The 26,947-nt window shown below is 45.7% G+C and overlaps 2 protein-coding genes across 3 annotated transcripts in view; one reads left to right on the top strand and one right to left on the bottom strand.

Annotated features, from left to right (window-relative positions):
- LOC139753711 (neurotrimin-like) overlaps positions 1 to 26,947 on the top strand; it is a 518,149-nt gene that overhangs the window by 470,125 nt on the left and 21,077 nt on the right. The window lies entirely within an intron of this gene.
- Positions 1,668 to 8,284, bottom strand: LOC139753709 (uncharacterized). 2 transcript variants are annotated; one of them, XM_071670439.1, is made up of 2 exons: positions 7,928 to 8,284; positions 1,668 to 3,778 (listed from the first exon to the last, which is right to left on the bottom strand). In XM_071670439.1, exons 1-2 carry the CDS (start codon positions 7,951 to 7,953, stop codon positions 2,746 to 2,748), a joined length of 1,059 nt encoding a protein of 352 aa, XP_071526540.1. In that variant the 5' UTR covers positions 7,954 to 8,284; the 3' UTR covers positions 1,668 to 2,745. The 2 variants fall into 2 exon arrangements, with proteins under 2 accessions (XP_071526540.1, XP_071526538.1); XM_071670437.1 differs by lacking the exon at positions 7,928 to 8,284 and adding an exon at positions 7,377 to 7,605.

Genomic DNA, 26,947 nt, shown 5'->3' with positions numbered 1-26,947 from the left:
TTACCAATTAGTGAACAAATGTGTTTTATCAACTCACCAAGAATGCTGTTTATCACTAGGGTTTTGTTTAAAGGAGCTGTAGTTCATAATGGAGGCTTTTCGGCCCCCAAAGTCGGTAAATCCTCCTCACTTTAGTAGAGATTACGTTACGTTTCCTTGGAAATGTCTGTGGTTAGAATTTATAAGAGCTGGCCTCTGGAAACTGATTACATTTAGAGAGGTAATTCCATTTCTTGGTTTTTTCTTCCAGTAAGACTACGTGTTAAAAAAAAAAAAAAGGGGGGAAGTAACCTGACATTTTTCATTAAATTCATTTGTAAATCTATTCTTTGGATATTGACCTCTTAAGGTGATTTACAAAGTATTGTGTTACATTAAGTTTTTGGTCTAATGGTTTATTAACATCATGAGACTGTAATAGTTACCTTCACCTCCCGATCGAGTGACTCCCACTGAGCACAATGTACCATATGGTGTCTGAAAGGCCTTAGAATTTATCGTCTCTCAGAGTTGACCTTGTTTTTTTCATCGTCGTTCTTGTTTCTCATTTCCCGCTTTAGCGAGGTAGCGCCAGGAACCGATGAGGAAAATGGCCTCATTCGCTCATCAAAAACCATTACCTGTCGACAACCAGGCCCTATAGACCTTCCCATGATTTCTCTCGGCTGCTTTACATGTCCTGGTTCAGTCCAATGCCAAGCACGTCGTCCCCCGTATACCACAGCGCTCCAGCAAATCGTATGGCAAATGGGAATCGGAAAGGTATGTGACCCTAAGCAACTCTGTGAACGCACAAAACCAGAGGTGAACAGTATTAACTGAAAAAAAAAGCAGAATAAAAAGGATGACACATATGCCATGAGAAAGGTGCCCTAAAAGTTTTTTTTGAAGGAAATTGAATAAGTTAGGGAAAAGAATGGAGAAAGCCTTATGGTTCAGTTAGAGGTTAATTATTACCTACCGTATCCAAGCTTACCTTCAGTGCTTAACGCTTATCTACTGGATCCGAACTTATCTGCAGCGTATATGGTGATATTTCATCAGGACCATAAGCCATTTGGATGGGTCACGTCCTTATTAGTATTCTGTTACTATCTAATCTTAAAATACACCGGATATGATCGAGTAATCCGTTTCTCTTCTAAGCGACGAGTGGACGAGAAAAAGAAAAAGCTAGAACAATTAACTGAAATTAGAGAGTTAAGAATTCCCTCGTCTCGAGTAGCTTCGAACCTGGCCTTCTACAGGAGGATAGCGATAGCTCGCCTACAGAAGACTTCGAAATCATCAGTTCCTCTCGCTACCGTATTTTATTTCATTTTTCTTTGTGGGAGCTTTAACGATACAGGCAATTGAATCCCCTAATCAAGACCTTTTCATTTATTATATATATATATGTATATATTATAGCCTAAGCCAGGCATCCATTTTATCGACAAATCCCACTGGGATGATGAACAGTTGAGTTGACTGTAGATCCACTGCCGCGAACAGGATTCGAACCTGTTAGGATCCGACTTCGGTTGGTCAACGATGCTAAACGCTGCACCACGGCGGTCACCATGCGGCACAAAGGGGGAGATCGAAGTGGGTCTCGGGGAAGGGGGATGGAAATAGGGCTCAGGGAACTAGATTTTGTATGTAGGTTTTACTAAAGCAGTACCGTGTTTATGATTGAATTATACTTTATTATTAATCGGTATCATATAATCTGTGTCGTGAAGACAAATATATAAAAATGTACATAAACAATACACTTCACACAGAGAGTAACAGGAAAGACAGCAACAGAGTAATGAACTACAACAGGACAACAGATTTAACAAAACAGCGAATTACACAGACACATAATCAATCAGTGTTTAACAAACTTTCTGTTAACAACAGACTTAACAAAACAGTGAAAAATATATACGATTACCTTGGCATTACATTACTCCACTTCCTCGTTCAAGTTACTTTCTTCCAAATTTAAAAAATTTCGAAAGACAGTTCAAAGAAATAAAAAAATTTATTTTCTTACAATGAAATATTCAGACATGTTTGACCTTCGTGTGGGTACAAGTTCCCTTGATTAGTGAATTTTTCATATAAGAATTATTCAAGATCGATGCACATAGTACGCTGTGGGCAGTTTTTTCTCTTTTTGGTTTAAGCGATGAACCCTTCGTCTCTGCACATACCCGTAAATATGTTCGTATTATTGATTAAAGTTTATGGAAATCATACTCTCTAGCCTATGAACACACACAACATGTGACTAGGAAGGAATGCTTCAAGCAGAGACAGACAGTCGCCTGTGGGTACAGACTTCCAACAAATGAAGCGATAATCTTTGGTGACCTAAGTTCGTTATAGCGCATTTGGAAACCTCGTTCCAGACAGGTGGTGTACTATGCCTTATGGAGTGCGGGATGGGAACCCTACTCTTATAGGGCAGGGGCTCAACATCATTTCACCGCGTAACTATACCCACTTTGGAAAAGTAATGTTTTAGGAAAACTTTCAAAGCAGAAGCATGAGAATTTTTTTTTTTGAGTGCATAGGAATGGCAGTGGACAGGCCAGTAGCGTTAGAGTTCCATAATATTTTTGATAATGTATATACATCTTCCTATCTTGCTTATAAGTTTAATTCTTAAAATAAAATAAAATATATATATGTTTCATTTGGCACTTCATATTTTGAAGTAATACATGGAAAAAAATGATTGCTTACTTCTCTCTTCGCAGAGATTGCTTTCTGCTACCTCTCTTTATTAGCTATGATATCTGCCTTCATTTTCTTCATCAAACGGAACATTATCTTTTCTCTGTCCCTCTGAACGCAGTGCGCACACCAGTTCCTCACAAACACATAAGCCGGACCTTGGAATGAACTTCCTGTGAACTCGACATCTATCTTATTGTCGTAGGCGCGCTGGTGAATTTGTAAATGACTGGAGAACAAGATGTATGATCCAAGCTCCCAGAACATGTTGTATATACAGCACGACGCAAAGTACAGGAGAAAAAAGATGGTGTACATCAAAATGTCTATGGCAGACTTCGATAAATACCGTCCAAGATATTTATATAGAGAGTCAGTCGCCCCGGGAATTTCGTCACCAGTTTTAATGGAATGGTTCAGCACTGATTTCCCATACAGAAATTCCTCCCAGATACTTACACATATAGTTTTGGGAGATCTTTTGGTCTTTTCACGTTGTTCTGGAGGAAGGCTTTCCTTGGGTACCCGGAAGATTTGCCTCCTTCCGTAGACGCAATCAGGTATTATGTCTTTGGTGGGCCTGATGACGCGTCGTACAGGAACACCTCCCTCGAGATAAACACACGTTTGAAAACCGGGGCTCACGAGATCTTGAAGTCCTCGTCTGTACAGCAAACTTTTTCTTCGAAGCTTGAGGTCTCCACCACATGCTCGAAGGGCGTCCTGAATTCTGAAGCCTCCAAACCGCTGGTGTTCCCTCACCAGAGGGAACTGTGTGTGCAATGTCTTCCAAGACGAGGAAGAATGGAGGAGAGAGGGTGATGACGCCTGGAGGTGATCCTGCTGTCTTCTGAGGGCGACGACCTTCTCCCTCAGGACTTCTCCACTCTCTTCATCCTTCACGGGAACTCTGTGCCTCCTGCACCTCTCGTCTGCGCCCGCTGGGAACCCTTCGTCGTCGACGGCACTCATGGCTGAGGCTAATCCCCGTCTTCTCTCAGCATCCTCGATCTCGGCGGCAAAGAAAACGTCCCTCGAGGTCTGCTTCAGGTACCTTCCTCTCTCACGCCTGAAAGACAATATCAGAATCTAATTCCCCTCTTAGCGAAGGCATTACACTCGGATGAAAACCTAAGAATAACACAGAAAAGAAATCTAAACCTTTTACTAATTACTTTCCGATGTCGAAGGAGGCGATAGTCTCCTGAAAAACAACAACAGATATCAAAATACATAATAAACTTGCTATTATTTCCTTACGTGAACCTTATAAAGTCACTAAAACAAATGCAAACGCAAAGTCTAAAGTGGAGCAATGGTGTTGTGGTGGAGGTTACAGTGCGCATGAAACGAGAGAAGTGGGATGTGGCCAAGGTCATGACTGTGTGGAGCAGCAGGCTAACATCAACCTACTGAGGTGTGAGTAGGACTCTTTGTCACCCCTGTAATCCTTTTGCGCTACCGCTCACAGGAGGAGCATGGGGTGCACAATAAATTTGCCTAGGGACATCGGCACAGATCAAATCAATCAGTCAGTCAGTCGAGGTATAGGCAGGACGCACTCACCGCAAGCAACACGCACTAGAGACACAACGAGCAGCGACCATGTGTGTATATGACAAGGGAAATGGCTATGAACTGATTTTGGTCCAAAACGCTTCATGAGGCCAGAATCGACCAGGTATGGGTCGTCATGAGCCCCACAAATGTACTAATACCAGTTGAGGAGGTCATGTGTACCTGGATCCCTCTTTCCCCTGCACACACAGGGGCCTCCGTGGTGTAGCCTGGGATCAGACTCGCAAGGGTTCGAATCCTGGTCGAGGCAGTCGGTCCACAGTCCATCCAGCTGTTCATCCTCCCCTAAGAGAGCTGGTCGATAAAATGGGTACCTGGCTTAGGCTACGGTGTGTGTGTGTGTGTATGTGTGTGTGTGTGTGTGTGTGTGTGTATGTATGTGTGTGTGTGTGTGTGTGTGTGTTCATACATACATAGGAATAAAAACATAGGATATATATTTATACTACGTTAAGAGACGGGGGCAACACGAGTGTAAAACTCTGCCCTCCGTAAGGCACAAAACAGTAACCACATCTTCGTAGAACACACTGAGAGGAAATTGAAAGATTGAATCACGAAGGTCTATAAGGGAAGGAACCTTACACTCAAAAGTATAAAGATGGGATCAAAATCTACCGGAAAGGAATGAAAGAACTGATGAGAAATATAATCAAAGACCAATAAACAGTGCCTACAAATGGATGCAGAAAACGAAGACATGAGAGAGAAAAAGAAAATATCAAAGAGCATGATTTAAAAACAAAAGATGAAAGCAACTGATGGAAGGCAAGAGGAGAATGGCCGGAGAAATGAAGACACATCTTGTGGGAAATTTCAGAGAAGAAAAAAAAAGGCCATCAAGGCCTTGTTCGCGTGTTCCTAAAACTGAACAAATAAAAACCTCCCACTTTCACAGAGGCCAGAGACAAGTTGAAATGAGAAGACAGAGACCTGGGGTTAATTTCTGGGGGCCCAAGGAAGAGAAAGAGAACGTACTGAATGGTACGGAGGAACAGAAATGCCGAAATCTGAAACAGACGAACAGAGACGATCACGAAGTGAATCTCTAGAGACGGTAAGAGACATTGTTAGAGACAGATGCTACTAAACAGCAACCAGAGACCACAGTAATCAACTACGAAAGCTTGTTGGAAAAGATGAAAAAAAAGGGGGCTTTCATAGTGACTGAATGAAGTACGAAATTATTGAATATTGACAGAATATAAAAGACTTACAAACTTGTTTAAAAGTAGAACTTGGTTTGAAATGAGATTACTTTTTTCTACGGTAGCTGGGATGGCATGGGCAGCTGAGGCCGTAATGAAGGCCATCCCATTAACGTTATATATATTCATTTGGTAGCTGACGTCTGGTTCGGCTGCTGAGAGTCTCTCTCTCTCTCTCTCTCTCTCTCTCTCTCTCTCTCTCTCTCTCTCTCTCTCTCTCTCTCTCTCTCTCTCAAGAAAGTTATAAATTACTGACTCACTGTTACTCCCCATTTGCACTCACATTATCCCCGTACCATTCACATCGACCCGGAAAACATTTCCTTATCCTGCTTATAATTCATGGATATTCTTTCTTCCCATCTCTTCTTTTGCCCTCTTTTTCCCGCGTCTTATTTGTCCTCTTTGTTTCCTCCTTACCTCTTACCTACCCTCTCTTACAGCCTTCCTGCCTTACGTGTGGCCTCTTAGCCATTCTCACTCCACCTCCTCCAGATACCATCCACGCGTCTAACATACCTAATCTGCTCCACTGTAAATTGGACTTCCTCACCCCAACACCTCCACATGTCACTGTCTACTTTGCCATCAGACATAAATGCACGACCTCCCATCCACACGCAACCTTCCACTCCCTTACCTTAATCTACTTTCATCCTATGACATTCTCTAAGCATCCCCCTCCTTCTCCACCTCCTGGTGCCACTGTAAACAGGACACACACACACACACTCCACCACAGGCAATTACTTTCAACTCATTTTCTTTCTCGTATGCACGTCAGTTTCTTAGTCTAGCGGCCCGAGACCCACTTTCACCCTCGTCCTCCACCATGAAACGACCACATATTCCACCTGCCTCCCTCACCTCACCTCCCTACAAGCTCGTCTATATAAGCCACTCTTTACACACACACACACACACACAGACACACACATTGCGAACCCCGCCTGCTTGTGGTGCGCCGAGGGCGGAAAGCCCACCTTCAGTGGACGAAAAGGAGTACAATCGCGACGAGGAACTCCCCACTCCAAAGGAGCCATCATTTCCCTGCCTACAGAATGTAGCGCAGCCTTGAAGCTACACATAGACGCATGCAAACAAACATACAGTATTACTCAAGGTATGAATAAGCTCTGCGATCAGTAGGTTGATTGTCTGTATTCAGTAACTTGTTCACATGACACTTAGTGTCGAAGCAGTGACGGGCGATTTACGCGTGAGGCCATAACACTATCTTCCTCTCGGCATGACGTCACTTCTGTGACCATTTACATCACGAACGTAATTGCTCCACAACTAAACGAACGCTCTGAAATGATATGCAAAAAAAAGAAAAAAATATTCATTGCAATGCCTTAGGTATGTCATACCGTGGAAGTCTCGTCTATCATATATTTTATTGTAAAGATATATTTATTGAATAACAACAGAATCAAGAATTAGACAGAACATAAAATATTCCTATTCTGTGACGCAAGCATGCAAGCAAGCAAGCTCACACACACACACACACACACACACACACACACACACACAGACCTGGCATATACTAGGGTGTGTGTGTGTGTATGCGCGCGCGCATACAGATGAGTAAAGACATGGTACATATACATATAAGGTTAAGAGAGTGGACAACGCGAATACAACACTCTACCCTCAGACACAAATAGAAGTAACACACACACACACACACACACACACACACACACACACACACACACACACACACACACAGGCACTCATTATTAACAGCGCTCTCTCTCTCTCTCTCTCTCTCTCTCTCTCTCTCTCTCTCTCTCTCTCTCTCTCTCTCAAGCGCGTTTCAAACGGGCCATTAAGAATGGTCTCTGTGGCACTATATTAGGGCGTCGAACCCACCTGTCTTTCGCCACAAGGGAAGGCCTACTCATGGAGACCCAAGCGATCAGCTGTTGAAGTATATTTCTCACTTTTTGGTTTCCGTCGTTCCTATAATGAATGAAGCCCCAGCCAGGATATGATTCACGCGGAGAGCCTTCCTATATAGAGGAGTGGCCATGTTCGCTCGTTACGCATCTTGAACACTAGATTCCAACACACACACACACACACACACACACACACACAGTTAACTGGCCACTGTCAACTAATTCGTGAACTAACTTCAATTCTCAGTGTTCAGACACACACACACACACACAGTTAACTGGCCACTGTCAACTAATTCGTGTACTAACTTCAATTCTCAAGGTTCAGACTTAAGTATCATGTAGCGTTGAGTATCTACGTTGGAGATTTAAATTCAAATCCACATAAACCCGCAGGAAACTGAGGGACAGAGACGCTTAGCTATCTGACCGTTGCTCAAGTATATATATATATATATATATATATATATATATATATATATATATATATATATATATATATATAAAATATAGGAAACTCACCGGTTCCGTCTAACCCCATATAACATGGTGTAACAGACACAGTCTATGTTCTATATACACAATGTTCTATACACAATATTTGTGTTTCGATAGGCTATACAAGCCGTATAGGATCAAACACACACACAGACACTGCTTCACATTCCAGTCCTTCTGTAAATATATATAATTACAATATAAAAACCGAGGTTGAAGCGTATCGTAAATAATTAGGACACTATAATGCGCCATGCTGGTGTCTCAAATGTCCGTATCCCTACGCCAAGACTGGAGTTGGTCGTTTTCTTTTCCTATTATCAAATCACAGGCGAATGAAACGTCGTAAGGAATGTCACACTAGCCTTAAATCCACACGGAACACTACAACATCGCTTCAGACCTTAAGGGTAATGTGTGATGGAGTTTTTTCTGCGAGGAAAGACTCTCTCGTCTGGTGTTCCCACAGGTGGCTATCCACGACTGAAGATGGTGTTGCCCTGGCTTGCTAGTGGTAGCGGCACAATCAGCTCCCAAGGCCATTCCGTCTGTCAACAAACCTCCGTTTCTGTCAACTTTGGCTTCCCTTGGTAAATTTTTTATCTGTTTCTAATATAATTCGTCTGAAATACGAAGAATTGATATGTAGTTATTACAGAAAATGAGCATTAGGTTTGAGTAAAAAAAATATTTACGTTTCAAACAGTTGAGATTAAGGTCTCTCTTCTAATCCGAAGCCAAGGTCAGAATCCATTTTCTATTAAGAAAATGGGGGACTACTTCATTTTCCACTCCTTACTCTCAACTATTGTTTACTTTAGAAATTGTGAAATCTATAGATCTTTTAGGGGAGGACTTTTGATATTATTGTGGGCTGAAGGGTGTAAGATGGGTCGACCGTTCTGTTTTAGGTTATTCAACCAGGGAAAGTCAGGAAGACACAGAAAATGGCTCCCTTTACGAGCTAAACACCGAAATGAAAAGAAAAACGTTAATAACGTTTAAGACCTTATTACTGTTTCCAAATAAGCACCATCCCATTTAACAGCCGAAAATACGACAGTTACTTCCTTGATGAAAACCCCACCAGCATCACTACCCAAGATACCATTATAACGTTAACAATCAGTATCTAATTAAACCATTGGTAATTAGTAGTTAATCATACCATTAATAACTCACCAAAAAGCTTCCACAGTAATAGCAATTGCTCAAAATGTGTTATTTGGGGTGATATATAGACATGTCAACACCCTCCCTGAAATTCAAATGGCTAGGAGGGGACTTGGAAAACCCTCCCTCCTGTATTATTATTATCTTAATACAGAGACAGTAGAAAGAGGTACGCGGCGGCTGGGTCCACGCAGGGGCAGGCTGAGATAGTTTGGACGTACGCGGTTGTATCCACGATGAGAAGAAAGGGAGAGATTTACGCTAGGTAAGCTTGCAGTATAGGGAACGTGAGAGAGGACCCGAGTGAAAGATGGTTATGGTATTCAAAATTAGATAATTGGACTTTTTATTGGATTATGTGAGTCTTATCTTATCAATTACTTAAGATTAATCAAATTATTTATGTTTATATCAATTCTTTGGCGTTCCGTCGAGTAAAAGTTATTTAGATACACTATAGAAGTTATATTATGGAATATCTAACTTTAGTATAGTATACCTACTCATGACTGTTTTCTCTAAAGGCTTAAGAAAAACCATTTTCTTCCACATGTTGTTATTGAAGGATAACTATACAAATATTCAAAATTGTTTCTTATTACCTGCATATATAGTAGTTTACGGGTATGGTTAAAGTAACTAATGGGTAAGAATACTTGTATAAGATAATTTGCATAAACTGCTTACTTTTGTATGATCAAACAGAAATTCTTTTCCAGCGTGATTGCAATTTACCTCTCAATTTACCTCAATACTGCAAAAGTTGTCTTGAGGATAAAACGCTCCATAGCCTTATTAAAACAATTTCGGTGTTTATATATATATATATATATATATATATATATATATATATATATATATATATATAGATAGATAGATAGATAGATAGATATATAGAAAGATAGATAGGTGATGTTTATACTCGTCTTAGAATATTTGTGCAAAGTAATTGATTACAATTAGGTCATAATGGATATCTCAATCAATCAATTGAAAAAAGAGGAAGTTGTGTGTGTTTATCTCAATACTGGTATTTAGTAACAGCGTTGCGTCAGCGTTAGTGTTAGCCAGAGCGTCACTACGGTCTGCGTCGGAACGCACGACTTGACGTGTATCCCTTTACGTCGCACTCTTGGCCTTACCTGGACCTCCAGGGTCGTGGCGAGCGACAACCCCCCCCCCCCTTTTTCCTGTGGGCCAGGGAGAATCTCTCCCCCCTCCCCCCCTAAATCACCTTCATGCAATTCATCTTGACCGTAAGGGCGGTTCTTGTCTGTGGGTCTACCCGACCGATTCTCGGCCACACGCCCTTCTCTTATCTTCATCATCCACTCTTATCTCTCCTCCTCATTCTAACAGTACGACAGAAATATACCGACATCTGCCATTGCCTCAATCATTTCTGTAATACTTATCTTAATATTTATTGTACGTGGCTACAGCATGCATATATCAGCGCTTTTTATCTTTTTAAAGTACTCCCTTAAGTCGTATTCTTGTGAACCCTCCTCTAAATTATTTGTTCTTTGCATTCCCATCGAACAACCCTTAGCTTAGGGTAGATGAGCAGCTGGGTTGACTGTGGACCGACTGGTGCAACCAAAGTTCGAACCTGTGCCCTCGACCCATTATATGAAGCATATAATAGAATTAGATAGCCTTTCATACATACCATATAGGGTAAGAACGTCTCAGAAGGGTTTCCTATTTACTTGATTATATGCTTTTTTCAAATTCCATAAATGCTAAGGAAAAAAACTTTAATCTCTAATTTTCTCAAAACTTTCTCTCTGCTACTTGTTTAAGGTGTATATAGCACTCTCTTCCTTTCAAAAACCCACCTCCTTCATCGGCGAGAGAGTCGTTCATCACAGAGAAATGAATCCACAACATAGACTCTGCAGAAGGGATCAAGATGGCCCCGCCCTTTCTTCTATACGTGTATCTCTCTTCGACAAACGAGAGAAATGTATACAACAGAGAGTCAACTCGACGGTCGTAACAATATCAGGGTAATAACACACTAACCAGCAACTCGACTGAGCCACTCTCCCCGGCGCGGGAAAATCTCCGTCCCTGGCCCCAGTGTAAACAAACGCAACAGCTCGGAGGGACAATTTTACAAATATATATCTCTCGCTAAGGCTCATTTCCCACGCCACATAAAGGCAAAATAATCCTTAATAAAGTCGGCGGCACTGCGGCCTTCCCCCTAATATGAGCAAAGCAGTCCACACTGACCCTTATTGCTCACTCACAGATTTTATTAGAGTTGGCTTAGTCGGATTAGGACTTGGGTCAACACGACGAGGTGGTGGGAAGTTACTGGTGGCTCTGGTGGTGGCAGAAGGCGACTGTGGGGGTCCTGGTGGTGGCAGGAGGTGACTGTGGGGGTCCTGGTGGTGGCAGGAGGTGACTGTGGGGGTCCTGGTGGTGGCAGGAGGTGACTGTGGTGGCTCTGGTGGTGGCAGGAGGTGACTGTGGGGGTCCTGGTGGTGGCAGGAGGTGACTGTGGTGGCTCTGGTGGTGGCAGAAGGCGACTGTGGGGGTCCTGGTGGTGGCAGGAGGTGACTGTGGTGGCTCTGGTGGTGGCAGAAGGCGTCTGTGGTGGCCCTGGTGGTGGCAGGAGGTAACTGTGGTGGCAGTAAGTGATTGTGATGTAACTTGTTGGTTTTGCACGTAAATGACCTTAGTGCTGTGGTGGTAATAGTGGTGGCAGAGTGCTGTGGTGCGGACGAATGAGTGTGGCAAGTAGTTGGAAGCGACCGTGGGGCAGTCTGGGAAGTGACTGTACTGGTAAGAAAGTGACTGTTGCTTCCCACCCCCTCCTACCCTCCAGTGTTGCCTTGGCAGTGCTGCTGTTGCTGCTGAGAATGTGACAGTTGGCAACGATGGTAATGCTCTCAGCGGTGAGGGGAAATTAACTGTTGACGCTGGTCTCTGGTGCTGGGAAGTGGGCGTGGTGCTCTGGTTATGGTGCTGGGAAGTGGGCCATGGTGCTCTGGTTATGGTGCTGGGAAGTGAGCCATGGTGCTCTGGTTATGGTGCTGGGAAGTGGGCCATGGTGCTCTGGTTATGGTGCTGGGAAGTGGGCCATGGTGCTCTGGTTATGGTGCTGGGAAGTGGTCTATGATGCTGTGGTTATGGTGCTGGGAAATGACTATGGTGTTCAGGTCATGGTAAGGGAGAGTAGCTTATGGTGTCGTGATTAGGAAGCTAAGGGAGACTCTACCAACATTTAACGGGGCATTTAAGTGAGAGAGAGAGAGAGAGAGAGAGAGAGAGAGAGAGAGAGAGAGAGAGAGAGAGAGAGAGAGAGAGAGAGAGCATACGGCTGAGCACATTAGTCAACACATGAGCAGGACAGCGACAATGCCCCCTGCTCCTTGTCTCCCTTGTACAACACGACCAATATTTCCAATATCTTCACAGCCGAAGGAGCCACTCAAATTATCGTGAGCTTAATTAAAAAGATACGAGGGTTTCTACCAAATTGGATTCTTTTCTTCAGTGGACCAATATATATATATATATATATATATATATATATATATATATATATATATATATATATATATATATATATATATACACACACACGCACGCACGCACGCACATATATTGCATACCACCCTTGAGATATAGTTGCCAGATGCCGCCGTTTGAAAGATTCGTACAGTAACATTACTTCCTGGGCCAATTGTACCATCTCAAATGGTAGGATCGAAGGAGTTCTCTATACCGCTATGGTCTCGCCACACTGCTGCCACCAGCGTAACCACACAAAACCTCCGGCTCAACACTGCTCATTTTTCAGGTTGATCGAAGACATTTGGACGTTCATATCTCAGTAGAGGTAAAACTCACATTGTAAAAGGGTTGTCATAATACGAAGTATTCCCTTTTGTGTGTAACTCTTTTAGATATATCTTATGTAGGAGTTTGTGTAGATATGTGTTATGTATTCATCTCTCAATATACTGTACATCATCGCTGTATACCAGAAACTATCCTTTGGGCCAGCGTTCAAGCCTGCGTCAAGCGTTCAAGTCTGCGTTAAGCGTTCAAATCTGCGTCAAGCGTTCAAGTCTGCGTCAAGAGAGTATACTTAAAGCGGGGTCAGTCGTCGGCATTCGATGGGGGAAATGAATTCCGTAAACTCTTGACGAGTAAACTACGGGCGGTGTAGACTGTGTATACAAGCTGGGTAACTGTGAATCCTCGCCAGGCTGGCCATATACCCGGGCCAATCAGCCCAGTTATCTCTGGCTCTCATATCATTACCCAAAAATGCCCGAGACCATTTTTCCCCTGGCATTGTCTGGGTAAACTAATTAGCCGTGTTAGCGACGTGTATCTCCGCTTATAAAAACCATCAAAGGGTCGTACGATAAAACAGCGTTCGCTTAAATGACAACCATCCCTCCCCCCCTCCCCCCCTCCCCCTGAGTCGCCCCTCTCGCCGCCGCCGCCGCCCTCCACTCTGGCCGGCCGGCCAGCCAGCTGGCCGGAGATGTGCCCCCGACGGCCAGGTCCCGGCCTAACTAGACAGGCTCCTGGTAAAGACCTGTCCTGGCCTAGACTTGCCCCTCGCAGGGGTTCTCCTCGGCCAAGGCCTCCTCCTCCTCCTCCTTCTTACCCATGGCCAAGACTCGAGCTGGCCAAGACTTTTGCCCCCGTCTGGCGTCCATCATGGCCAAGACCTGCCCCGTCTGGTGTCGATCGTGGCCTCTTGTGCCACGCCCGCGTTCCGAGACCGGATTCGGCAGGTTCGAGACCTGCCCGGGTATCTCGGGGTCATAGGATCTGACCCCACCTCCCCTCCCACTGCCCCCCCCCCCCTCCTCACCCCTTCACTCTCCTCCGTCTTGCCTTGTCCCCTCCCTCTCCGCCCCCCTCTCCCTATTCCCATTCTTCCCCTTCCCCAGCCTACCCCAGTCCCTCTTACCACCCATCTCCCCCTCTCCCTCGTGCCTCTTCCCCGACCACGAGAACACAACCACTCGCAAATCTAATAAAGAAAACGGTTTTGTCTCCCAGCTGCCCCGGGCACTAATTTCTTCAGCGCCATCGGAGCAGCCGGCAACCCTATCGTCACACCCCCCTCCCCCCATTCTCTTCCTCCCCTTCTCTAACCGTCTCTCTTTACCCCCTGTCTCAAACTATCCCCTTCCACCCATCCGTCTCTGTTACCTTCGGTCACTTACCGTCATCTGATGCCTATTGCAGCCAGTCCTTTTCGCTTCCTGTTTCTTCCTGTCCTCTTCTGTCACCCTGGGGTACCCTCTTTCCCATACATACTCTGTCACTCTCCCTTCATAACTGTCTTCTCTTCATTTCTCTTGTCCTTATCACCTGTCCCTCCTGTCTGATCCTGTCTGCTCCTGTCCATTATATTCTATCCTCCTATCGTTTCATTCCGCCCTGTCTTATATATTGCCCCCTCCCATCGTCTCTCTCTCTCTCTCTCTCTCTCTCTCTCTCTCTCTCTCTCTCTCTCTCTCTCTCTCTCTCTCTCTCTCTCTCCGTCACCTGCTGTCCCCTCGCCTCCTGACCTTTCTGCTGCTGCGACCGATGATTGGGTCACCCGTCGCGGGTGTAGGAGTCTTAGAACACCCGCGCGGGCAACAAACTGCATCATCTGGTAATAAGTTTCTCCGCTGATGCGAGCGTCTGGCTCGTTCGTGCTCCGCTGTGGTAACTTGTAGCGATGTGCACTAAGAGACTGTGTTCCCTGTTGCCTTGAGTAGGACTTGACGTCTACAAGTGCGATGTATCAAGGTCATGTCGGGCCTCTGGGCGACCCATCCGATGCTCTTGTTGCATTCGAAGTCGCCGAAGAGGAACACAGCCAAGGGCTTATGGTGTTGGTGGAGGCTCACACCATCGTTGAATGTATGGAGGTGCTTGCGTACTTGAGGTGCCAGCCGGCCTGATGCTTGGAAGGTATATGCAACGTCGGTGATGAGTTTATATACGTGGCCTTCATCTCCTGCTGGTGTCACAGATGAACCTTGCCGCTTCCAGATCTTCGATCATTCCAAAATACATATGTTTCTTTCTACTTCCTCACGTTCTCCACCTTCAGTACAGGAGGAGTGCCACCTGCCTCCGATCATGCAAAGTAGATCGTGATGGGTCACGTACCTATACTGACTCGCTGCTACCTAGCGTTTGTGGTGGGTGGTGGCTATAAGCGAACGCTCGGTGATTTCTCCCACCGTCGAAGGCATCCCACGGCGTCGACGCTCATCGCCACATCATTCTCTTCTCTGAATCAAGGTCTTAGGAAGGGGAGAAGAAGGAAGGGACTGGGTTGGACAAGGGACAGTCGAGAAACAGAAGATAATCGTAGTGTCCAGTTGTTTAGTGCTGGTTTTACTACGACGTATCGGTGTGGTTTGGTGGTCGCGCAATATTTGGTGTATCATTTGTATAAGCCCAGCAGACTCTGGGTCATGTTGTTTGTCGGTTCAGGAAGGAAATTGGCTGAGCTACATTAAGAATTCTTCGCTAAGGACATGGATGGATGATTGGAGTCTCTTTCAGGGCTCTGAGCATCCCTGGAATCCAGACGTCTTCCATGTTTGTGCCAGTCTCCAAGTCTTGTATATGTCTATAGCTTGTGTCTCCAATGTTCCTAGTTTTCCCTAGAGTTATCTGTACTGCTTCACTTAGTAACGTATGTGCTAGTTTCTCTTACATTACTGAGCCTTTAATGACGTTCTTCGGTATTTTCGATGTAGGAGTATTCGTTATTTGTGACGAATCGTAAGAGGTTGTCTTTATGACTCGTGAATATGAATGGAGATTAAAACGAATCAGTGACTAAAACGAATCCGTGACTGTCTAGAATCACGTGTTTATGAATATTAATATGTATTACCCCCGGGGTAGACACGTCGCTGGTATCATGGTAGAATATTGGCCTTCGTATCTCTCCCCCTAACCTTACAGACACTTGACCTCTCTTCCTATATGCTCCTTAGTGCACCGATGACCGGAGAGAAAGAGAGAGAGAGAGAGAGAGAGAGAGAGAGAGAGAGAGAGAGAGAGAGAGAGAGAGAGAGAATAGGATGCCGGACTCCTTGCCTGAGGTTACACCGCGAGGAAAAAGTCGCCTTTGACGAGGCTGTATCATCGTCACTTGACGAAGCAGGAGTAAAGTCTGGTCAAAAGACTCTTCTCTTCAATGGACTAATGAGTGTAGCGCAGCCCTGGGCTGCAGGAGCATCTTAAAAGAGGTCTTGGGGTAAAAACAGGACCCCCCCCCTCTTTCTTAGAAAGAGGGGGTTCTTGGGGTAACGCCAGGACCCTTTTCTTAGAAAGAGGTCCTGGGGTTAAAAAAAACAGGGCCCTCTTTCTTAGAAAGGGGTCTTGAGGCGGGGAGGTAATTATAAAGAACGAAAAAATATATATAGTACTTACTTGCCTGATCTTCTAAGCTATCTTAACTACAATATTATCACCATCACCGAAAATTTAATTTCGGTTTATCGTACCTGACTTCATATACCCCAAGATCTAGCTATCACTAGTCGATGTTCTTGTGGCCTGAGTTCCCAAATCAATAAAATTCTACTCTTGCCAGTCTGTGCCTGTGTATGCCTGTGGGTGCGCGTGTCTGTGTTTGCGTGTGTCTGTGTGTGTAGTACTGCCGTCTTTAGCATCAGATCAAGATGGACTTCAGAAAGCAAAGAACAAACCCTGAGCATCTCGCGCGCCCGTGCGCGCGTGTGTGTGTGTGTGTGTGTGTGTGTGTGTGTGAGGAGCGGTGTCCACGAATGTAATAAGAGTCCTGGCCCAGCCACCGCCACTGCCCGACACAATCACTCCATTTGCGTTTAACCAGAGCTGGCATTATCGTCCCGCAGACACCCCAGCGCCGTTCCCCAGCACCAAGGGCTTCCAGCACACGCCCACTCCAGCGGCTGTTATGGCCTCTACACAGTCCCGGCGCAACAGCGAAGACAAGCGAAGGAGGCGTGTTCAGCCAACTGCCTCGGTGTCCCGCCTGTAGTAAGGGGCTCCCGGTGGACATATTACGGGTGCAAGAGGCGGTAATGCAGCAAGAGAGGCCAGATTACCTACATAATTGTTCCCAGGACCGGCAGCAGGCGCCTCGCCCCCGCAGGAGGAGGGGGAGGGGGGAAAGAGAGAGAGAGAGAGAGAGAGAGAGAGAGAGAGAGAGAGAGAGAGAGAGAGAGAGAGAGAGAGAGAGAGAGCCGCCTGGAAGGTGTCTGGAAGAAGTGGTAAAGAGTGGGATGGAAAGGCGACTTAAGGACACGGAGAGAGAGAGAGAGAGAGAGAGAGAGAGAGAGAGAGAGAGAGAGAGAGAGAGAGAGAGAGAGGAATGAATGAAGGCAAAGATGATGGGCTAAGGAGAGTACCCCAGAGAAAGTCAAGGCCAAGAATGGATAAGGAATATATACGTATATGTGTGTGTCTGTGTCTGTGTGTGTGTGTGTGTGTGTGTGTGTGTGTCTGTGTGTCTGTGTGTGTGTGTGTGTGTGTGTGTAAGCAGACTGAATATTGTCTTTACTACACTGTTTGTTGAAGGCCAAAACATATTTAACATCAACTAACTTCCTGTTGTTGCCTTTTTTTTTAATATTTCCTCACTGTAGATGTTTTGCCTCATCACATAAAGTGTGAATGAAATGTCTCATGTTCATTTTCAACTTCATTCTTGAAATACATGAGACGCATCGGGTACGCAAACACCGCCCATCCTCAGCGAAATTACTTAAGAATGATACAATGCCACATATATAAAGAACAAGACCAGAAAGGGTTTGCATCTTGTAGTCTTAAAGATGGGGAACGGCAGCGAAGGTAACATTTTGATCTGGGTTCCACGTTTTCCCCCGGGAGATCGTAAGTGGCAGTGTGGTCGGTTGGAGTCAACTGGCATGGCAGGCAATGTGTGTCAGCTGCCGCCGAAGCGGGTATTCCTTGACATATATGTGTAGTGGTTGTCCGTCCAAGGGGTTGTGCTCCACCTTCTCTCCCTTCGTGCATGGGAATTGCCTCAGGTCACAGGACCTGGGAGAGTCGTATGGAGGTAGAAAGTTCATCTTGTGAGTCACTGTATTTCATTTCATAGTATGTACTGTCTGTCAGCCCTGGGAAGTATTATAGAATGGGTTATGTTATCATTTTAAGGTAGAGAAGCCATTCATTGAATTATATTTCAATTTCGAAAGATTCTTTTCTTTCTTTTTTTTCGTTTTTCGTAAAAGACAGATTTGGTTCAATCCTCACTGTACCTCATGATTATTATGCAGTATTAGATTTTAGAGTCTAATTGTTGCTTTTGGAATATGAAGTCTTAAGATCAAGTGTCGAAATTATTACAAGTTTAATATATTCCATAGAACAGTTCGCTTCATACTATTCGTTATCTGAAGGCCACACGAAGCATAATGGAATATTTTTACGTATCGTCAGTTGAACGAAACCTTTCGTTACTTTATATTCCAATTTTGAAGAGAATCTTTGTTTTTAAGTGTCAAAATTTGCCTGCAGTTTCAAATCATCTTCAAAACGTAAAATTTGGTTTAGTGTCACAGTAGAGTTCCTGAAATAAAGTTTTCAAATAATCACACGTTCGATACATTTCATCATAATTCTCTTCATGTTATAATGTTTAGGAAGCATTATAGCATATTTGATAGTTATTATTTTTAGGTAAAGAAGCTTTACATTAAATTTTTATATTCCATTTTTGAAACGAAAACATATTTTGATGTGAATAATGTTTTCGTTTCAAAAATGGAATGTAACTTTATGTAAAGCTTCTTTACCTGAAAATAATAGCCATGAGGCTCAGTCATCTGTTTTTGACGCTACCTCGCTCACTCGGGATATAGCGAACATGTTTTAAGGATCAATACATGTTCGCCATTTCCCACGTGAGGGAGGTAGCGTTAAAGACAGACGAGTGAGCCTTAGAAGGAAAAAAAATCCTCACTTGGCTCCTGGCTCTGTTTCTTCTTTTGGAAAGTAATACAGGAAGGGAGGATTCCCAGCATCCCGCTCTCTCTTATTCGCATTCTACGACACGCAGGGAATACGTGGCCGGTTTTCTTTCTCTCCAATCCTCAGGGATGATATATATATATATATATATATATATATATATATATATATATATATATATATATATATATATATATATATGTGTGTGTGTGTGTGTGTGTAATGTTGACACATGTCTCCTCCAGGCTTTAGAAGAGCACATCGTCCAAGACGAATTGTTAAGAAAGCTAGACTTGGCTGGCAACCCTGCAACTCACACACACACACACACACACACACACACACACACACACACACACACACACACACACTAACTTTAAGAGCCACAGAAAAATACCCAGAGTAGCCTTGAAGATGAATATTGTTCCAATTTTTTTCGACCCAATTTAATTTTGACGTCTCACTCCGTGGGACCTTGGAAAGTTGCTCGGGGTGGGGGGGGTTGAAGAGGGGGTGGGTGGGTGTTGGTGGTTGAAGAGGGGGAGGAGGAGGAGGAGGGGTTGGTGGGTTGGTTGCTGTCGCCGACGCTGCGTTGCTAAACTTCTTTAATCACAGCCAGCGACAAAGTAAAGGGCCCAGGGATTTATTTTTTTTCTTTCCCCAGATTATTTCGTAAGAACTTGGGAGATATATGTTACGTGCAAACTAAAAGCCTCGCTTCATAAAATTGCCATTTAAGCCCCTAAGGCAGGATAAAGAAATGGCTCAACTCGTCTAAAACAAATATAATATGTTTACAGGAACCCCCCAACATTTCTAAACGCAGAGCTAAATTGCGATCCCGGGCTATTTCATCCTAACATCGCGTTCATTTGCCTAACAACTTTAATAGCTCTTACAGCAGTTCCCTTTGTGCACTAAAATGAAAATTAAGTGTCATAATGACAAAAAATTACTGTAATGAAGTTGTGAAATTACAGCGTTTAATGCTCGCCCTTGTTCTTTATGTGAAGGGGACTGGGCCCCGCCGGCTAGAAGCGACCCACCGGGCCCGGACACCAAAAAAAGAAAACCCACCTCGAACCCGGGCTGCTGATCTTCTCTCTCTCTCTCTCTCTCTCTCTCTCTCTCTCTCTCTCTCTCTCTCTCTCCACATGATCCATGTTTCACCAGAGTCATGTCAAATCGGCCGTAGACTTCAAGAAACAAAAATAACACACACATACAAAGGAGATCTACACGTGTGTGTGTGTGTGTGTGTGTGTGTGTGTGTGTGTGTGTGTGTGTGTGTATACACCCCGAAAAACATATCCTTATCTCTTAATAAACGAAGGAAGAGGTGGAAGAAGAGGTGGCGCCTTATCGATCCAGCAGCCGTTGGTCATAACACACAAAACAATATGAATCAAGATTATCGGGTGTGGGGTGTGGGGTGTGGACCTGGACTTCGACGAGGAGGAGAGAGAAAACGGGGTGTGGGGGGTGGGTGTGGGGGGTAGGTGGGGAGAATCACATGTTCTAGTTAGATTAATCTCGAGTGCCCTGGTAAAGTCAAACACGATCTAGAAAAGGGGGGGGCACCGCCTTCACAAGTTTTGCCGGATATTAATCTACTGCCACCAGTCTCCCCCCCCCCCCCCTAAAGGGGTCAGGGTGGGAGACAGCGAGTCACAGCGCCTGTGTCCCGACCTGGGCCTGGATTGTGAGGGTAAGTGAAGGAAGGCAAGAGAGATGAAAAGAGAGAAAGAGAGAAGAGATGAGAGGAGAGAGATGATGGGGTGAGGAGGAAGGAAAGGGGGGAAAGAAAGAAAGTGGGGAAAGAAAGAAAGTGGAGAGAAACAGAGGAAAGGAATGGATAAGAGATGGAGGTATGAAAGAGGTCATACGAAAAAAAGAAGTAAGAGAGAGAGAGAGAGAGAGAGAGAGAGAGAGAGAGAGAGAGAGAGAGAGAGAGATAGATGGGAGACTGGTATACTTCTGATGACAGAGGAGGATATGGTAGGAGGTGAAACGTAATGAGAGGAAGAAGAGTGAACGAAGATCGTAAAGGAGAACAGGAGACGAGGAACGTGTGCTGGAAGGGTAGAAGGAAGGGGGTGATGGCTGGAACAGGAGGAGCAGGAACAAGACGGATGAAGACAAGAGCTAGTTTGAAACAGGCAGCCAAGGGAAAATGGCAGATGAAAGACTTTCACGGGATAAGAAAAAAAATTGATAAAACTTGAGACAAACCTGTAAATGTGAAGTGGGAAGGAGAGGTGTAGAGGGGTCGACTGAAACCATAGAAATGCCTTGAGGCGAGACGGAAGCTGCCAAGTGAAGATTAGAAGCAGCGGGAGGACTGGTCCCCACTCTAAGGCTGGCACAGGGGAAAGCAGAAGGAACGAAGAGACGAAGAAATGGTTGAGAAACACGAGAGGAGAAGAGAAAAGGAGGAGGAGAGGATGTAAGTTGAGGAGGCTGGTGGTAGAGAGGGTGAATGAAAGGAGGCAACTTGGAAAAAAGATGTCGTTGTGGATGAGTTGACAGAGGAAAGCAAGATGGAGCCACAGAGAGGAAACCAAGATGGAGCCACAGAGAGGAAACCAAGATGGAGGCACAGAGAGGAAAGCAAGATGGAGCCACAGAGAGGAAAGCAAGATGGAGCCACAGAGAGGAAAATAAGATGGAACCACAGGAGTGATTACTAGGGATGGAACATTAGGAAAACCATAGAATGGACCACAGACAAGTAAACCCCAAGATGATCCATTACCAACATCATCCTAATGAAGCACATGAATAGTTATGCATCAGTCACTGAGGGGTTCGTGCCATAACAAATTCATAACATAAAAGCCCAAGGACAAGATTACCCGAAAAAAAGTAAATGTCATGTTTGAATTAAAAAAAAAAAAACATGCAACTTCTTTGAAGAGTAGTCACCCTTCAAGGTGGAGTATTAAGACCCACACTGTTTACATTGCCTAACCAACGCCTTGTGAATTCAACCTCAGAGACTTCCAGGAATGTTCTTGTTACATATGTTAATGGTAATCCTTGTGCACGAAACTATTGCACTCAAGCATGCCACTGGTAGATTATAAGACGTGTGTGTGTGTGTGTATGTACCATTTAATGTCCGTGACAATGATCAGAGGTGTGTTGACACAGGCTGGAACACCGTGTCTTCAGACTATGAGAATAGTGAACCTTGAACAAACTCTCTAAGACATGGCAGAAGCCCAGTCCTGTATGACACGTTAAATCTGGCGTGTGCGTCCACTTTTCGCCCCCCCACAAGTAAACGAGCCTTCGATATGATAAGACCGTGGGCTAATGTAATGAGCCCAACCTCGTAACATGTAATATAATTATCTCCCCTCTGGGGGTGTCGGACAAAGACCCCTTTGTGACCCCTGTGTAATCCCCCTTGCGCTACCGCTCACGAGATGAGCATGGGCGACACAATAAATTAGCCGCTCTTAGCGGCAAAACTGAGGGAAGACAAGGGACGAGGAAGTGCGAATCCATTGTACCTATGATTCTGTATGTGTGTGTGTGTGTGTGTGTGTTAGAATCGGATACTGTAATGCGAAAAAAGAAAGTAAATCCACTTGCTCTTATATAGGAATGATGGTAGAAATTCGTATGACGGTAGATAAGGATGCTCCTGATGTGTTGCTCTAGTTTTGTGGGCACGATAGCCATGTGTTGTAGATTATAAGAACGGTGGGAAATATGGTTGTATGAGGTCACTACATCACACTGAGGCCATTGGAAAGGGTAGATGATAGAGGGGCATTGATGATCCATGGCGAGATGTGCTGGAGGAGAGGAAGTGGTTACCCGGTTACCTATATATGAAGGGGAACAGGGCAGTGAGGAAGAGGGGGTGAGTGTGACGACGAGGTTGAGGCTGCACTGAACGACGACACAGGAGGAGGAGGAGCACACACACTGGTGAGCGACCGACGACGAGCCAGCTAGTCGTGTGCTCGTGTCGTCTTGCTGTGCGTCGTTGACTCTCGTTTTACGTCGTCGCTGGACATCGTCGAGTGTTCTGTGCACGTTAATCCTTGATTGAGGTCGTCGCGCTAGTCATTGATTGGGTCGTCGTCTTAATCATTGATTAGGTCGTCGCGTTAATCGTTGGCTCGTCGCGTTGATCATTGATTGGGTCGTCGCATTAATCATTGATTGGGTCGTCGCGTTAAACATTGATTAGGTCATTGCGTTAATCATGGACTGGATCATCACGTTGATCATTGATTGGGTCGTCGCGTTAATCATTGGGTCGTCGCGTGGATCGTTGATTGGGTCGTCGCGTTAATCATTGGGTCGTCGTGTGGATCATTGATTGTGTCGTCGCTAGTGTCAGTATCAGATAATCAGGCTGACTGAGGAGTCATTTATATAAATCATTAAGGTGGTATCAAGGATAATGATGATTACTTAATGATTGCATGTACGTCATTAGAGTCAGCTTGGCGCCTCTGTAATGTCGCCTGTACGTTAACTGTTAACACGTCATTTGCATATCGTTAATCACCATCTTAAAAGTACGTCTACGCAGGTCACGGCGATGTTAAGTGGGGCTTCAAATCTACTTAAGGTCATGCAGGCGAGTGTTAAGTGTGCTTCGATGAAGAATGGCCTCTTCCTAACTTAGGTCAAAACCCACCTACGTATGTAGAACTTTTTCATCTCTCTCTCTCTCTCTCTCTCTCTCTCTCTCTCTCTCTCTCTCTCTCTCTCTCTCTCTCTCTCTCTCTCTCTCTCTCTCTCCCCTTGGCTGCAGTTGAGCCAGGTCTGGGGAAATAGCCTCAGGAGGCCCGGGAGGGGGGTGGGGGTAGGCGGCACGAGCTGGAGTTTCCGAGGGAGGGTAGTTACCGACGGCGGGTCACCCCGAGATAATAGGGGTGTAATGGTGTGGAACATTTGAGGAATACAATAGGGGCCGGGTGAGTGAGTGGCCCGGAGCAGCGGCAGCAGCAGCGGCAGCAGCAGCAGTCATAGGAGCAACAAAATGCAGCTGCATCTGTCGGTCGTTGCGACACATCCCACACAGCTGCACAGAACGCCAGCCAAAGCAGCAGGTCCAGTGCCAGTAGATAGATAGATAGAGAGAGAGAGAGAGAGAGAGAGAGAGAGAGAGAGAGAGAGAGAGAGAGAGAGAGAGAGAGAGAGAGAGAGCAACTCCAAAAAAAAAAGAAAAGGAGGAGGAGGAGGAGAAGAGTCGATTCACGTAAGGTAAACCCCAGGGCACAGGGAGGGGGGAAGCAAGGAGGTGATGCAAGTAGCGGCAGTGTTCCTGGCCACTCATAGCGTTAAGGTCCACCAGGCGACATCTTCGTCACTGCGATCATCCTCCTCCTCCTCTACCACCACCAGCCTCACCCGCCCACCTCCGTCATCACCACCTCTCTACCACCAGCACCACCAATACCGCCACACACTGCCCTCCTGCTGCTACCTCCACCACTACTATCTCACTCCTCTTAGGCTACCACCATCACCACTACCACACTGCCGTGCTGCTACTACCACTACTACCACTACCACACTACCGTGCTGCTACTACCACCACTACCACACTGCCCTCCTGCTGCTACCACCACCACTACCACACTTCTCTTATGCTACCACCATCACCACTACCACACTGCCGTGCTGCTACTACCACCACTACCACACTGCACTTATGCTACCACCACCACCACTACCACCCTCCTCTTATGCTACCACCATCACACTGCCTTGCTGCTACCACCACCACCACTACCACACATTGCCCTCCTGCTGCTACCACCACCACTACCACACTCCTCTTATGCTACCACCACCACCACCACTACCACACTGCCCTTATGCTACCACCATCACCACTACCACACTTCCGTGCTACCACCATCACCACAACCACACTGTCTTGCTGCTACCACCACCACCACTACCACACTGCCCTCACCACCACCACCACCACTACCACCCTCCTCTTATGCTACCACCATCACACTGCCTTGCTGCTACCACCACCACCACACCGGCCTCACCACCACCATGAGCTGTACCAATAGTTCCACTGTTGACAATAATCTCAGTCTTTACGCCACTACAGTTTTAATTTAATCGTATTCAAATGGAGTTCATTTCAAATTGGATCATTTTCAGGCCGACTGACTCTTTAAATGTTTCTAATTTAATCCACCTAATATTGATTCCGCCCCTGGCCGCATGCAGGTCGCCACACGCAGATCCCTCCTGTTGAACTGGTTCTTAAAAGCTCTAGTTAGAGAGGCATGGAAGTTACTCTCTACCAACTGCCTGTACCCGCACGAATTACTTTGAGTTAGTCTCAACCAACTCCCTTTTCCCTCTAGAATTACTTTAACTTAGTCTCCACCAACTCTTTTACCCACTCGGATTACTTTTAAGTTAGTCCCAACCAGCTCTTTTACCCCTCTCGAATCACTGTGGAAAAAAAGGCTATCTTTTTTGCTCTTCTGTTATGCGATAGACTCGTGTCTTTGAACTCTTGACGTGCAGTGTGGATGATGGCAGTGTGTCACGAAGGTGGTTCTGGTCGATGTCGTCTCCGTATGTCACGAAGGTGGTTCTGGTCGATGTCGTACGACTCCGTGTGTCACGAAGGTGGTTCTGGTCGATGTCGTCTCCGTGTGTCACGAAGGTGGTTCTGGTCGATGTCGTCTCCGTGTGTCACGAAGGTGGTTCTGGTCGATGTCGTCTCCCTCTGAGAACCTTCTCAGATGGTGGTGGGCGGAGGAGGTGTGTTGAAGGGTATATGGGAAGCCAACGTGCCCTTTAGCAGTGTGTTCTCTCAAGGGACGACTCTGGCCAGGTCAGGGGACGGCCCCGGAGTGGTGGGCAGAGAGGAACCTTCTGCTTTACTATCCCCGGTCTCTGTCTATGTAGGTTCGAAATTGAAGACACACTTCCTCTCCTCCAGCAGATAACGTCGATGTCGTCAGTCAAGTCTGCTATAGTTATCTGGCTTTTCCCTCCGTACTCCAGTGTAATGCCAGTATCAGAGTCGTCATTGGGAGTATCCTGTCGTACAGACTAGTGGCGTGTAGCTCCTCCTCTGATGTTCCCCTTGACAAGATCGAGCACAACCAGTTAGCAAGACAGACTCAGACAATAACCAGCAGTCGAAATGCACCTGACGGAGGGCAAGCAGTCGCAGGAGTGGAGGATGTTTAGCTGAAGACCCCCCTCAATCGCCAGAATGGTGGTGGGACCCCACCACCTGTTAACGAACAACCAATCAACAGAAGGGATTACCCGTTGAAGAGAACAGAGGAGATCAGGTTAAAGGGGAGAAAGGGGGGGGTCGCTTCTTCTATCATCCGCATCACCCTGTAGGATCCAGATATCCTCCCCTCCTCCTCCTCCCCCCACTCCCCTTTCAAGAACCCAGTGAACATTATTGTTTTTCCATGTAGACAACTGATGCTTTCATTGTTTGCCACACAGACCCCCCGTGGAGAGTGTTGCGATGGGGATGAAAACGACCACAACTGAGGCCCGGCCAACAATAACAGAGCGTGGCGGGAGTAATTAAACACAACACTACGGTCTGTGAGACAATAAAACGTTTGAGCTTGACGCCCCTCGCATATTGCATGCAGGATCCTCTCGCCCCCTCCTCCTCCCCCCCTGTTGCAACATATTGCATGCGGGTGATAGGGGGTGGGTAGACCAGGAGCGGCTTGCAACAACGGTATGCACAGGAATGCTGGCTGATATTGGTGCAGGGGTTCTGTTTGTGGCAGGGAGGGAGGATAGGGTGAGGGGTATTTGTAGCACGGAGGGAAGGAGTCAAAATGGAGGTGTTTGTGCCTAGCTGTGAGGTCAGGGTGAGGGCGCTTGTGGCAGGAAGGGAGAGAA

The sequence above is a fragment of the Panulirus ornatus genome, chromosome 15, assembly GCF_036320965.1.
Source record: "Panulirus ornatus isolate Po-2019 chromosome 15, ASM3632096v1, whole genome shotgun sequence".
NCBI lineage: Eukaryota > Metazoa > Arthropoda > Malacostraca > Decapoda > Palinuridae > Panulirus > Panulirus ornatus.
This window is presented reverse-complemented; position numbering and strand designations above follow the sequence as displayed.